Source organism: Zophobas morio, unplaced genomic scaffold, assembly GCF_036711695.1.
Source record: "Zophobas morio isolate AGI-343-1 ecotype UQ-CSIRO unplaced genomic scaffold, CSIRO_AGI_Zmor_V1 ptg000023l, whole genome shotgun sequence".
NCBI lineage: Eukaryota > Metazoa > Arthropoda > Insecta > Coleoptera > Tenebrionidae > Zophobas > Zophobas morio.
The window spans coordinates 15,140,747-15,156,139 of record NW_026972128.1 but is presented as its reverse complement, the minus strand read 5'-3'; the positions used below and the strand labels follow the sequence as shown (position 1 = coordinate 15,156,139).

Sequence of the window (15,393 nt, the reverse complement as noted above, 5' to 3'; positions counted from 1 at the left end):
TAATATAATTTAAGATGTTTAATTAAGAAATTCCAAGAAGAGTGTCATAAAGTATGTATTGAAAAAAAGATTGAATTTAGTTCACTCAAAATCTAGTATAGTAAAATTGAGTTACTCAGAAGAAATTTTCAACTACTTTTCTTTAAATTATCGTGAAAGTTAATTTTAACCACATTATAACTTTTAATTAAATCATGACTAATATCCATCTTCAGATGCTTTAATGTAGCAGCCGCTATGGTTTCGTATTTAATAACCATTTTTAAGAAGGAAATAAATTACGTATATAATACATACATATTTTGTAATTTTGGTATTACTGTTTTTGTAAATCTGAATTACAAATTTATTAACAACAGAAATTACAGTCACTTGATTAAGTTATATAAATTTTAACATAAACATATACAGGGCCAAATATAACTTTTAATGGAATTCTAATAAAGATAATTATATCATCGCAAGGTAAAAGCCAATTCGAAACTATATAGAAATTTATGTTGAATTGGTATTCCGAGTGTCAGATCTCTATGTTAGGATATTATGTATAATAAAAGCAAATTTTTAATAAACATCTGTCCTATTTTGCTTAACAAAAACCTATCGAAGGTAATTTTTCTTCCGATTACTTTCGAACGGTTTAATCTCCAACTTCATCAATATTAAATATGCATGAATTTTTTGATGCATAAAATAAATTCGATTTTACATCAAAATCATGTTTATAGTTTCTAAAAAGTTTCTTTTTATTTTACCTAGAGGGGATGTAGAAATTACTGGAAATCGATATCTACAATATACAGATATTACTATGGATAATTACGTGCTTTTGTCAACACAGAGAACAAGAATTTTAAAGAGTTGATGAAATTTCTTTCTTAACCATTTATAATTTTAATCAATAGTTCTCCTTGTGTCTAGGCGTCGTTCAAAAATTAGTCCATGTCAGTTAAAGCTTAGTATGCCACATTGCTTCTGCTCGAAATATCCCGATATTGTGAAAGAATTTGAATAAAAACCACGATGTTTTTCGGAGTTACAGTGATAGATGTGTTTATTTTATCTACGAACACATCTGCACCACGACCCTGAAATCTAAATAGTTAAGGATATGTATCAACAATCCACTAAGCAGGTGGATGGAGCTTACATCAGTAAATCTTTTTGATTCATAGTTCGTTTTTGAAACGAACTATTTTAATTGAATAGCTTAACATCAACAAAAAGCATTTAAGCTATGAATTCTTTGGATTTATTAGAGTTTTGGAAGCAGGCCAAAACTACAGGCTGTTGCATTTAGGCAATCCGTGTAGCCTTGAAATAATTCAAGTTCAGTTAGTTTGAAAAGTCATTCTTCCGATGTAACAGTAATGTAAAATCAGCTGCAGCATAGAGTATTTAAGGGAATTAGCAAAGGTGGTGATGGTAGCTTTATGTGTATTTGATGGTGGCTCGGTCGTGGATTGATGGAGTTCGAAGTAAAATCACAATACTGTTTGATCTTCATTGAGTTACTGATACTCGCATTAAGTTCTTCTTTATACCACCCTTGATAAACCATTCTGTTTGAAGAGAGTTCTTATCAAATAATGCGTGTGTCGGTATGATTTTACTTGCAAGGGTCGATTCGAACGAAATCCTGGGTAGATCTTATTATTTATTACGAATTTTGATCAAAAATACTTAATTATTTTTAAAACCATTGTGACAGAAATTGGATATTATGAATCTTGATATATTTTAAAAGATAAGGACTAAGATCTTAAAATAGCAGCTTTATTATTTTTTATATTTTGTAGAAGCTAAATGAAAATTTGTAGTATTGGGTTACGTTAAAAGAATGACCTAATATAATACTGCTGCAGATGTGAAACTCAAAGCGGATCTATTGAAAAAAAAAGCCGACGCTGAGAAAGGCTGCAGGCTACAAGAATCAGAGAACAGAGCATCACATAGAGTTAACTAAGAATAATTCGCGAAACAATTTAGGAGATGTGGTAGCTGTGACTAACTGTCAACATCCGAACAATAAGAAAAAGTCTACAGCTTGATTACCCCCTGAACGTAATAATAAAAATATAAAAGCCGGGATGAGAAACATATGTGGAAAAACTGAAAAGCTTTGTCCTTCAGTGCAGATAGGACACGTAAATATGTGTTACACGCCTCAGTACAATAGTAAAAAGTGTTAAAAGCAACTCTTCCATTGCGGAATTTCGTTTGACTCTTAATAGCTGTTACGTTTACTATGTAAATTTTGAATAAATAAAATGTTTTCAAAACTTCTACAAGTGGTTTGAAAAATGTTAGATAATTTACGATTAGTTTAATATTGAGCCTTGTGTGAGGATTGTATATTAAAAAAAATAATCATAGTATAGTGAATAAGAGAACGTCTAGTTAGATCAGGTTAGTTGTATTTTCGGTATATGGATGTTCAATCTTTTGTTCGACATTCCGTAGTATAAATCGGTTAATACTCTCGTTATAAATATCCTGTGCAAGCAGTTCTGAGAAATAAAAGTAGATTACTGAGGCATTAACATTGTGTATCTGACAAAAGAAGAAATATATACATCCTGGGGGCATGTCAGATTTATTAGTATACTTTTAAGGTGATATATAATTTCTGAGAATCAATTGAATTCGATGATTCAAAATTATCATTTTAGCACAATTCGTGTTAGTCATACTGAATCACTTTCTCGTAAAGATTCAATTAATAATATTCTTAGCCGTCGTCATCAATTTTTTCGAAAGCATAAATAAACAAATTTTAATTGGCATGATAACCTATAGGAACACTTAAAATTTCTAATTACTCAATTCAAAAATGGGAGCTTATTAGATGACTAACAAAAACATCAACAGACTGATATACGGAAATGAAAAACTTGCATGTCCGTATTTTATGAATTATATAACCCCAAAAAACGTATTTGTGTTTCTGTTACAATAACTTTCGACTATATTGTAGAGTACTATACGCAAGGAAAATGAGAAAATACACACAACTCAACTGAGTAAGTTTCTCGCGATATCGTTTTGTTTTTTAGTTGTGTGAGAACGCATACAATGAACACTTTCCTTAACGATCACAGAAAACGATATTGTTTGGAAATATGTACAGAAAACAGTGGCTTAAAATACAGTTTTAATTGTTATGGAAATTCATTAAAATTTTTGTACTACGAACTGAATATCAAATACAGACAAGCACTCGAATTGTTCAAAGAACAGTTATCTCAAAGAGAGTACCTTTAAAATACCAAATGAATAGTTTTTGGGCCATGTATGGTAAATCTTTTATAAGGTACGATCAACAAAAATCGTTTTCTAGTTAGCAGTGTACGAGCAAGAATGTTTTCGTCGCTTGCTGTACACAGCGAGGGGTGAGGACAGCCGATCATCCTGCGCCAACTAGGGGACGATTTTTGTTGACGACGTGCTGTTACGACAGATAATGTTTCTCAGTTGATTAATCATCATTTTCAACGGTTTTTAAAAGAATAAGCCAATTATAAAATCGTCGTATCCATAAAAAAGTTTATATTAAATGGAATTGGTTAGATATCTTTTAAATCTAACTTTTAAATGTCCTAGAAATCTCAATAGCTCTTTTTTATTTGCAACGATAGTCCATTTCTAAAGAGTAGTTTAGAAAATATTATATATTAACTTCAGTCTTTTCAAATTACTTTCTGTAAGAATGGAGATTTAAAGGAAGAAATTTTTTTAATAAGGACAAAAAACGACTTAAAAAATATTTTTGATGGTATCAAATTAAATCTAACTCTCGTACAATTGTTGTGGATTTTGTAGAGTTAAAAATACTTGATTTAGCAGTCAAAAACGAACTGGAACGCGTTGGAATGAATTTGCTCAAAGTTGTATTGTTTTTCTAAAAATATCATAACTACTGACTCTTATTACAATCGATTGTAAAGTTGGTCAAAAATTTTGTGTAACATTAAACATTTAACAGAGAACATTTGTTCGATCATATATAAGCGCAATGAAAAATGGCCATATAAAAAGGCCAGACGTGCTAGTAAACCGAACATCGTCGGTTAAGCAAGCTTGAACAACCTGTTAAAACGGCAGTGAGTAATGACGAAATTAAAGGAATATTTATCTAAATCTTTGTCTTGGAGAACTATCTAGCTCTTAAGGGAAACTGTTTAGGATGTAATCCGATCGTATTACAATTACTTATTATAGTTTTTGTAATTATTAGTACCCACTGTTACGCTGACTTGACCTTATGGAAAAATCTTTACCGTAATGGTAGAAATCAGGCAATCTTATGAATATCGACAAACAATGAATTTCGATGAAGAATAGAATGTAGCTAAAGAATAATTCTTTATTGCCTCTTTCCATAGTCTCTTATTAAAGGGGTCTGTGGGACTCGGTTCCTGGCTGAGCCATAAATATTAGATGCGCGGCGTTTTGGTGGCACTGACCTGATTTTCACTGCTGAGTAATTTGAGCTGGTCGTTGATGAGGCTGTACTTGGCGGATTCCTCTTTTCTCAGCGCCCGTTCCTTCTTCAGCTCCGGACTCCAGAAGGTTTTAATGGAATGCATGGATGAACCGAGTTTTTGATTCGTGAGTTCGAGTTCCTTCTTGAGGTTGCCGAGTTCCCTCTGGAGGTCCGAGTTCTGGTGCTGCAGCTCCCCGATGAAGGGCTGGTGCGAGGTGGGCGACTGCCTCGCCGACCTGGTGCTGTACGGCTCGTCGTCGAAGTAGAGGCCGCGGTCCAGGGACCTGTCCCTCCGGTCCCTGATGGGCAGGAACTCGCGCTCATGGTCGACCGTGGGCCCGCGGTCCAGCGACTGGTACCGCACCGACATGGGGTTGGCGGGCCGGGTGGCGCTCCGCGACCGGTGGTGGCCGGGGCCCACGGTCACGGGCCGGCCGCGCTCCTCCAGCATGGGGCTGCCGAGGTCCTCGTCGCGGTAATACGGCGAGTGGTGGTAGTAGTGCTCCGGGGAGTTGTTACCGGAGCGAGTCTGCCGCAGCGGCTTGCGGCCCAGGGGGCTGCCGCCGGGGTACACTCGGCTGGGGGACCGGTCCACGGTGGGCAGTCTCACGCCCCGCGGGGACCGGCTGCCCCCCACGTACGCGTCTCGGGACATCTCATGACATGTCACTCACGGGCACTGAAGATGTCGTCCGCGCTCCACTCTTGCACTCTACTTTCCTGCCGAGCTCTGATCAATGAACGGGTGTAGCGTAGAGCGACGCGCGCAACGCACACGCGACTCCTACACGCATATACTGGACGTACTGTACGTACGCCCCCGCACGAGGCCGCGAACGCTCTTTTATTATTTTATTACGATGAATTTTCTAAAAATCACCCCCCTTTTTTACTGCTTTTTTCGAACCTCGGAAGCCATCATTGCTGATTGCATTTACGAATGTTGGTTACTGCCCGACAACTAAATTAAACTGTTTGATTAATAAAACGCGTGCTATTTTAGTCATCAACAAAGCGCAGAAGCTAAAATTAGAAATTAAATAAAAGAACAGTGGTAAATCTCACGAAACCGACATTGCGAGGCGCGTAGCAGGATTATGTAACATGTATAGGCAGATTGCGGTTTTTGTTGGTCCACCGCTCAGCAGATGTCGGCGCCTGTTACATTTCCAAGCTGAGACAAGAGATCTGTTGTCTTAAATCACCAGGAAATCGGACAACTTTTTACAAGTTTTGGTGTACGTATTTTCATCAAGGAACAACTTATAAAAATGTTGTCGTTTGCCAGATTCATAGTACTAATTAACGACTATGGGTCATTCAAGCGCAAAATAAAATCTGTATTGAGTAAATATTTGTACCTACGTATCTACATATATCATATATAAATAGTCCAACGCACTATATATACACACATAAGTCACTAAACGTTCTGAGATATTTCATTAATTACACTAGGCTACATATTATAATTTTTGATCTCTAACATTAATAATGAAACAAGCTATACACCGTCAAATAATGTTCGTAGGCAGCAGATATGACAACTAAAATTTTCTAACACGCGTGGTTCTTTTGTTGTAGGATCTAATAATAATAATAATAATAATAACTTTATTATCCAACGAACATTGAGTTCATAGAGGACACAAAAAATTAATTACAATAATAAAATTGGTTATGAATATATGAAGTAGTTAAATTTAATGATAAAAAATCAAAATGTAAAAAGAACATAGAAAATTAATTTAGAATTTTTTTCTCTTATAAAAAATACAATGCTGTTGACACAAACAATTAAACTGTTAATTTGATATGTAATAATAATAATAATAATAATAATATTTAACATAATTTTAATGAAAACTAAAGCGAATTCGGTAAATCACTATTTGAAGGTGTACAAAAAAAATTAAATATAAAACGTGTCTAAAACGGGCCTAGCCTGTTATGCCCGCGCTACGTAGCTACCTAATTAACAGAGGGATCAAATTAATTTTGTCCGTTATAATTATCAAATTTAATTTGGAAACTTGTCACTGACTCAGCTTCAACAATACTGTATGGTAAGGCGTTCCATGGTCCGAAAATTGTTGGAGATAAAATGTTGGCTCACTGTGGAGCGAAATTTCACCTTTACTAGATTTAAAGAATGCCCTCTAGTTCTACTAAGTGTATTCAGGGGAAACAAATGCCTGATGAGCGACTGCGGATCTTTAAGCGCCCGAAAAGTTAAAATTACGTCGATCGGAAAGCGTTGGAAGACCCATCATTGCAAGTCTGTCAGCATACTGTGGCCGAATTCTACCAAATGGAATTCTTGTGGTCCTTCTTCGCACAGATTCAAATAACTCTATCTTTCGTTGAATCAGAGACCAGATGTAATTGGCGAACTCAAGTACCGGCCTGACATAACTCTTCTAGAGATTGTTAATGACAGATATGTGACTTCTCGTAAATGCTTTCCCCAAGAAATACACCATTTTGTTCGCCTTTCTAGTAGTACTCAGGGCATGTTCGGACCAAGAAAGAGTGGACGTCTACACCATCTATCAAATAGGTATGTTGGGGACTGGCGTTCCCAATGTAAAAACTCTCATTTTAGAATTTTAAATGGAAGTAACCATTCCGAGTTCCATTTGCACACTTCCAGAACTTACCTCAACTTAGATTTCAAATCGGCCGTATAAACTATAAACAGTAGTGGCCCAAGTACGGATCCCTGCAGCACACTATTTAAGACCTGTCCACAGTTACTTAATGCACCACCGACCCTCACTTTGAACGTCCGCTCCGATAAGAAAGCGTCAATCCACTCGTAAAGATGACATCAATCGAGTTTCCCAAGTCAAGTTCTTTTGTCCAGTCAGAAAGACAACAAAGAAGATTGGATATGATGGATTTGCGAGGAAGGAAACCATGCTGCTCTATTGGTACAAGCTGATGTTCAGTAAGAAATTTTATGATGGATTCATAAATTCCATGATCTTATCAACCAATGAAGTCAAACTAACAGGGCGATAATTAGTTGAACACAACTTGTCCCCTTTTTTAAAGATAGGGCGTACTATGGCTATCCTCTAGTCACTCTCGTGGAAGAAGGACTGCGTCATCAAACGACTCAGGGATTGGGAAAGAGAGTCCGCACAGTTTAGCATAACCGCGCGAGGCATTAATTTCGTCTGGATAAGGCGACTCAGTACATTTTCATTTTTTCAGTTTCGCGCAAACGGCGCTTTCTGGTAATTCAACACTGTCAAGATAAAGACTATGACTAGGTCCAGCCAATCTAGGAAGCATGTTGTTCGACGCATACGTGAATGCACTAGAAAAAGTTTGTGCAAAAATATCAGCCACACTAGCACAATCCTCGATGATATGACCCTTTTCATCTTTTAATTGTGGAGTGGTAACCGAGCCAGATATTTGATTCCGAACATGTTTGTAAAAACGTTCAGCTTCCTGCTGATCAGCAATGCGTCTCTCATAGTCATAAGCAATGCGACCATTCTTAATTGTGGTTAAGAGCCGATTTGAGAAGTTTCTATGAATTTTGTACCCACTTTCGCTGCCCGTTCGTTTAAAACTCCGCCATAGTGCTCGTTTAGTCCTCACAAGTTTTAAAATCTTTGCAGTAATCTATGGTTTGGTTGAAAATCAGGAAAATCTTTTTACATTGATAACAGCGGAATGTGTCGAAGTACATTTTTAAACACTTGCCAGTTTTGTTCAATTGATTGATCAGAGAATAAAGTGAACCAATCCACTTTTTTGAGGTCTTCATTAACAGATTTATAGTCTGTAACAGTTCTCAAAAATGAAACCGTTCTTTCTCTACGAAAGGTACAAATCTGCATATTGACTTTGAGAGCTACATGGTCAGAGTTACCAACTGGATCAAGATACTCTAGATTAGCTAGTGAATCGTCGTCAGATGAATAATTAAGTCTAGAGTTGATGGTTGCTGATCGGTTCGATACCTGGTAGGTTGATCTACTAATTGTATTAAGTCTACAGCTTTTTAAATGGAAATATTTACTAACTCGAAAGGCTCACTCAACTCAATAATTGTTATAATAGTGTCGAGTTTACTTTAGCGCTATAAACGTAACGAAAATCAGGTTTGGTGGAGCTTTTGTCCGAGAAGTACGTTTCCACTCACTGATTTGGTTCAGTTAAAAAGTGCGCAACATTTGTGACAAAATATAACCCATCGAGACATCACAGACATCTTATAGACCACTATTGTTATAGGTAAAGAAACATGCTGTGCTTATATTTCAACTGAGTGTTTTTATAATAAAATTGTGTGATGACATCATCAATTTTCTAGCAGGCACACATACCAATATAAGCAATTTTAAAAAATAATAACGTATTGATAAACCATAACTGTAAACGCATAATTTTTTGCACATATTAGATAAGATTTATACAGTAAAATTTCGCAATGACGTCATCAAGTTTTTGTAAGGGAAAAGCGGGCAAGTTTTGATTAGTAATTTACGATACCCTTAAAAAATTATAAGATTTTAGAGCATTAGTTTGCAGTTTTTAGGTGAAATTGTAAATGTTATTTGTTTTTTCAAAAAATTATTTTCTCTTAAAAATGTCATTTACCTTCAGAATTGCCAGCAGTAGAATTTGCATTTATTTATTTAGCAAAAGGAAGAAGGGGAAATTCACCATCTTATCACCCTACGTTCCCGCGCAAAGTCATTGTATATGCCAAGCTTCAGGGGACAAATATAGGTCATTCTAAACGATGCTACAAAGCTGCCGGCGTCAACTGTAATTATTATTATTAATTAAACATAACGACACTAACTATCGTATATTCCCCATCTATGATAACCAATTCTATTTCAACTGCCATTAAACTCGTCATATAGCGAATCAGTACCCCTCCGATGCCATAAATAATACAAACGAACTAATTTATACTAGGCAAGTTACAACTTCTTTACTCTCTAGATCTGAAAGAGTCAGCCGCCTCATATCAACAACTTTAGCGTCAACAAACCCAAAAACCAGATGAACCGGCAACCCGCAATTGCTTCTGAATTTATTTGTAACAAAAAACCTCATTACCATCACCCTAGCTAAGTGAAGCATTCACTCTCGACCTTTCTCTCCACGAAAAAAATCCAACTCTAAAGACTGAATGAAGTTAGGTCAAGCGACTCAACAGAAAGTTTGATAGGAACATTACAAATACTGGAACTACTTAAAATACTGTGGGAAAGTCCGGAAGTTACAGTTCCAGTAAGTTTTGAACAATTAATTAAATCGATGAAGAACATTAACTTTAACATGGCGCTTTATTTTTTTGTGGCCTGAACCTTCCTGTTTTTTAAGGCACTCACCATTCTCGAAGAAACACTTGGATATTTCGTATTATTTTGACGCTGAAACTAAATGAGTTACACATTTAAATTTAAAATCTGTCTGTCTGTATCTGTAGGAAAAGGGCGATAGAGATACTTGAAGTGTGGAGGTCCCAAGTATTAGTCTATTGGAGATTTCAAGATTTCCAGCTTTCTTTGTTTTATCTAACAAATCAATTGGAATCTCCTTGTGGTTAGAACAATTCAGCTTCGGAAAATTAGAAAGGGAGTTAAATAGCTTTGGGAAAAATTAATAGTAAGCATAAGTAAGGTTGGAGGTATAATCCCGCTTAAATTTCCACGAATTCAACACACGTTGTTGGAGATTTGCAAGGTAAAACATTTTGCAGTCTACAGTGATTAACTGATATTTTAAGAAGGAAGCTGATGCAAGTTGGCTGTGTTTGTGTTGTTTTTCAGATGATAATTTGCATTATTTAAAAATCTGTCATCGTTTCTAAACCTTAATCTGTAAACTTTACAACATATTTTTACTACCAGTATTTAAGTAAGAGGATTTGAGTAATATATAGAAATTTATTTGCAGTTTTACAAAGCTTAAAACACATTACGGTATAGGAATAATGCTGACGTAATAAATAAATTATCAATTATTGCGCAATACCTATAAACCTAGGTTACGTTAGTTTGTCAAATATTACATGCTTTTCTTTGTAATCCTATATCTAATTCGACGTAAAAATCTGTACAAATTCGATAGTACATAGTCAGTATTCAAAGAGTATTATATACATCAGAAACATCGGCAAACTTTAAATAGCAATTATTCATGGTAACTTACAAACAATGTAGTACGATGCATTACTAAATGTTACTGATCATTAACGATAAAATTCACACAAAACTCGAGTATTAAAAGCAAAATAATTATTTGCAAGTATATTCCTCAGTTCTTTCACTACAAGTGTCACAATCTACGTAGCAGCACCAGTGAAATTTACATCTGCACTGCCAAGTTCTGGTGTACTGGTGTGTATTATATCCTCTTCCACAGCACATAAGGTCGCAGCCATCGTTTCCTGATAACAAATTAAGATCATACACTGGAAAAAACATATAATTTAACTCTATAATTACCTCGTGAGGTTCGGTTGCACGTTCTTCCAACCGTTCCTAAAGATCCAGCCGCCAAATCCCGTTCACAATAATTAGGAGATGTTTGAATGAACACTAAATCCGATTTTTTTGGTGTTTTCTTGATCGCCATTTTTCCTTTCTTTAAAACTAAATGTATTTTTCGCGGCCTTCTATACGAATCAATTCCTCTTGGACCAGGAGAAGATGAGGCCGACGTTACAGGTCGCGCTCTGTAGTATTTCTTCATCAGATTATCACCTACTTGCCTAAAGCCTGGGAGAGTTTTCCAACAAGTCTTCATCGTACAGCTTCCGGAAACCCCGTGGCATTTGCATTCAGTCAGAAGGCTCATTTTTACCGCCTGAAATAATATATTTGTGAATAGATGACGTTTTTTTTTCTAGGTAATTTTACAGCACGGCACACAATGCTTGAGGTTGTATAAGTACCAAGTAATTTGCAAGACTCAAGTCTGAAAATGTAACGACTTGAGGCTACTGAAGTAACTACATTGGTATGTTTATACCTCATTATGGGTTAGTAATAGTAGATGATTTATGTAATCCAGCGATTGTCTGGGTAGCAATTTATAAAATTAGTTTGTGGATAATAAGTATGTGGAGGTCTAAAAACAACGAATATCAGTATTTACTTCTCGTTGGAATTTAAATTGTTCCCCACAATACCATTTTAATTCCTAGTAAAAAATCTCTTGTTATTTAAAAATGTTGAGTAGCTATTGTCAAGCTAATTCTAATATTTGTCAAGTGTTTTGAACATTTTGACAAGATAAAATGATTTTTTAGATGGACTATGTTTTAAGATTCTCTTTTCGTATTAACGACATCAACATTCGCTTTTTTTAATAACAGCCATCTGCTGTTTAGTGTGGTCAATGAAGAGGAGAACTAAACCAGTAATTATAAGTGTTACAAAAGTACAAAACTAAAATTGGAAAAGAAGTGTTTTCAATAAAACCGGTCACTGTACAAAATGTAGTTAAAATTATTCCATGGGTTTCGAGAAATTTACAAAATTCATTTACAACTTTTTTTTGTAATTTTTGCTTTAATTTTTTGTCATTTTGTCCTGTAATTGGAATTTGTTTCTGTTGGGCAAATATACTATTATTATTATTATTATAAAAAAAGCAGCAGTTATATTTACTCTCATAACTCCTTAACTTGATTTCCCTATTACGTTGTTGCAAAAACACAGACATCACAGTTTCAAGTTGTAGTTAATTATTATCAGTGTGATAATTTAAGAGATTAGCTCTTAAAATTTCACAGAGCCAGAGACTTCTGTCTTTCCCTTTCCCACTGGAAAAGGAAAAATATACATTTTCGTTTTTCCCGAATTGTGAACGAACAAGAATACCTATATGAAATTGAATATTCAAAATTATTTTATAACAATATGACCCTGAGTAATGATTGAAAAGTGAAAAATAACGTTATACCAAAGAAAATAATCCGCTTTTACATAGAACATGAAAAAGTATTTGCCTGTCGTCTGTTGACTGTAGATGTTATTTTATTAGAGAAGAAATTTTTAAAATTACTAAGTAAATATTTATGAAATTTTAGCCATATTTTTAACAAAATATTATAAAACGTTATGTAAAATTTATTAATACATTCATATAAAATTTTATGATTTCTTAATTATTCAATCTTAATGTTTTCATTCCGCGCTAATGTAGGTGTTGATATATCCAAATTTTTGGAAAGCCAATCTCATTTGAAATTTTCAATATAAAATTCCCAGAATTACACTAACAAACTGGGCTTATTTAATTGACTGTGGTTCAGACCCGATAGAAATTTAGTATGAACAATTTTAGATCAATTTTCATTAGTTGTTCACAGTAAAGTTCTAAAATTTGGAGCTAAAAGTTTATACGAAACCTTAGTGGTGGTTAGGAAGATTGCGACTTTTCAATTACGGGATATTTTTCTGTTTACTAAAAGTGTACCTTTCCTAGCGTAAGTTAAGGAAGTATTGTAACAGTGTCCGTCCGTTAAACGGCGACTTTCATGTTTTCTCGACGTTTTATGGCCACAAGAGGATGAAAAAATAGGTCACCGGTTTCTTATCTGTTTATCTGTCGCCTGTCCGTGTCGTTTATCATTTGTACTCGGTATGCCGTCTGTCGTCTGTGTCGATATTTATTAGACATATAATCTCTAAACTATATAAACTACTGGACTGATTATTGTCAAATTTTATAGGTATTTTAGGATTATCGTATATATAACGCTAACTAAAATTTAGCTGATCATCGTCACCAACAACTTGACGACTTGACCTCAAATAGTAAATGCTATTTAAATTTTATAGAATAACATGCTATTGTACTTGGTGATTTATAAATCCGCCTTGAGTTTTAACTCCAGACATCAAATTTGCGCAAAAAACCCAAACTCTATAACAAACTTTTATAAGCGACGTCTCATGGGTCTTTCTTTTTTTTAAGCGCTGTTACTACTATTAACCTATTTTTTTATGTATAGGGGTTATCACAAATGAGATATCGCCAAATCAAATTGTATAATTTTTTTAAAGAAGCAAGATTTGTTGGATTGTACTGTCGAATAACATTCGACCATTTTTTTCTCTTGGATTGATCAACTTCTTTAAACAGAAATTTGAGACATTTTCACTTTTGTTATTGTAGTTTCCAGGTGTGAAATTCTCACACTAAAACTCATTTTTTATCTTTGACTGCAAAAATCAATAAAGATACTAATCAAATTTCCAATATGTCAAAAATTTTATAGTTATGAAATTTTAAATACGCATTATAAATTAATGAAGCAGTTAATTTGATTACATATCAATTTATGATCTTGAAAAAGAAACAATTATCACAAATTTATGCAGTCTAGGATATAAGAAATTTTATGGCACGAAAGGTTAATTTGAATCACCAATAAAATTTGTAGTAGATTTTTTTAGAGTATCTACCGTTCAATAAAACAGATATTTATAGAGACAACCGTCCGTGTTAATTTTCCAATAAACAACACGTATAATTTTTTGTGGATGGTTTAAGGTTATTAAAAGCGACGAGTCACTTTTGGAGATCAGATGCCAAAAATAACATCTAACGACTGTTAAAGAGTTCCATAAGACTGTAGTTTTCCATGCGTTCGCCTTTGCCTTTGTGGCAGTTGTAGCCTTTGACACAAATCAGAAGTTTCATTTTCCACAAATTACAGTGCTTATATTCGTTTATTTATAGCTCCTATCAGGCATAAACTTTTTTTTGTTACATGATATAAGTATTTTGGTTTCTTATGTTCAGGGATGTTGAAATGATCAAATCAAAGAAATACTTCTTGTTGGTTACTGGTTTGTTTTCATTGTTAATAGTTAAAAGCTATTTTACAACCAGAAACATTTAAGTCAGCAGAGACTGCTATTAAAATTAAGACGTATGTTGTCGTGAATTCTAACACTGTCCAAATAAGGGTAACTGTAATTATCTTAATTTGAACCCAATTATAATTTAGTTGAGTTTTGTATAGTCATTTTCATTTAATTGTTATTATATAGTGCTATTAATTTATCAAAAAAGCAAAAACCGAAAACAGGATCGAAAACGAATTATTGCTTTAAATTAAGTACAAGACAGAAAACTGTTTCTGGAAATATCAACTATGGACGGCGTGGGTTCGTTACTAAGAAAAACATTAACACATTTAATAACACACTCTGGTAAAAATTCATATGGTGTTATTTCCATCTCTGTCATGGTTTCTGAATTTGATTTATCTGTGTTCTGTACTAAATTCGAAGTTTTCAATTATACAACAGAACAAATTTATTAATTTGTAATTTAATATACTTATAATAGAAATGTATCCAAGTGCAGTGTAGCGCTTGGTAAAACGAAACGACTTTTTTAGATATTCCACCACTTCGATTTTGAGACATCTATATATTTTCGCACTCTAGACGTTAATTGACAGGTCCTGAATAACCTGCTGGTTAGTCCGCAGCAGTGAGGTATGCTGGCAGCCACAAAAACGAATCTTTTGGTTTTCTATAAGTCAGGACAAAAAATGCTCCAGACACAAACCTTCCTCCCAGCTTTATTGTTATGGAGATTCATCAGACTTCTTTCGTCTCCTTCGAGTTCGCGAGCGTCCATGAATTTTCGGGCAAATTTCATTCCGAAATTGATGTCTACGCTACATCCGCCCCATTTCCAGCCAGATGGTGCTGGTTCTCGGGGTTTTGGACCTGGGGCACAACCACACGCAGATATGTTGCCTCTAGCACACGCCGATGTGACAGCGTAGGCCACTCCGGCACTAGAAATCGCATACGTGAAAGCAGCTTCTCTGGAGCCTGAAACCGATAAAATGTGTGCATTAATTTCTCATAAACATCAAAGGTATCGCGGTTATTAAA

General features: G+C 34.7%; 2 protein-coding genes across 6 annotated transcripts in view; both read right to left on the bottom strand.

Moving 5' to 3' along the window:
• Brp (bruchpilot) overlaps positions 1–5,433 on the bottom strand; it is a 30,735-nt gene extending 25,302 nt beyond the window's left edge. For all 4 annotated transcript variants that reach the window (XM_064063488.1, XM_064063489.1, XM_064063490.1 and 1 more), the window contains exon 1: positions 4,467–5,433. In XM_064063488.1, coding sequence (XP_063919558.1) covers positions 4,467–5,141 — 675 coding nt within the window. In that variant the 5' untranslated portion in view covers positions 5,142–5,433. The remainder of the gene's footprint in view (positions 1–4,466) is intronic.
• A 4,992-nt stretch (positions 5,434–10,425) lies between these two features.
• Positions 10,426–15,393, bottom strand: part of LOC135134552 (protein Wnt-2) — an 89,699-nt gene continuing 84,731 nt past the window's right edge. For both annotated transcript variants that reach the window (XM_064063246.1, XM_064063245.1), the window contains exons 3-5: positions 15,059–15,330; positions 10,972–11,332; positions 10,426–10,913 (exon numbers count right to left, since the gene is read on the bottom strand). In XM_064063246.1, the coding sequence (XP_063919316.1) occupies positions 10,762–10,913; positions 10,972–11,332; positions 15,059–15,330 (785 nt within the window). In that variant the 3' untranslated portion in view covers positions 10,426–10,761. The remainder of the gene's footprint in view (positions 10,914–10,971; positions 11,333–15,058; positions 15,331–15,393) is intronic.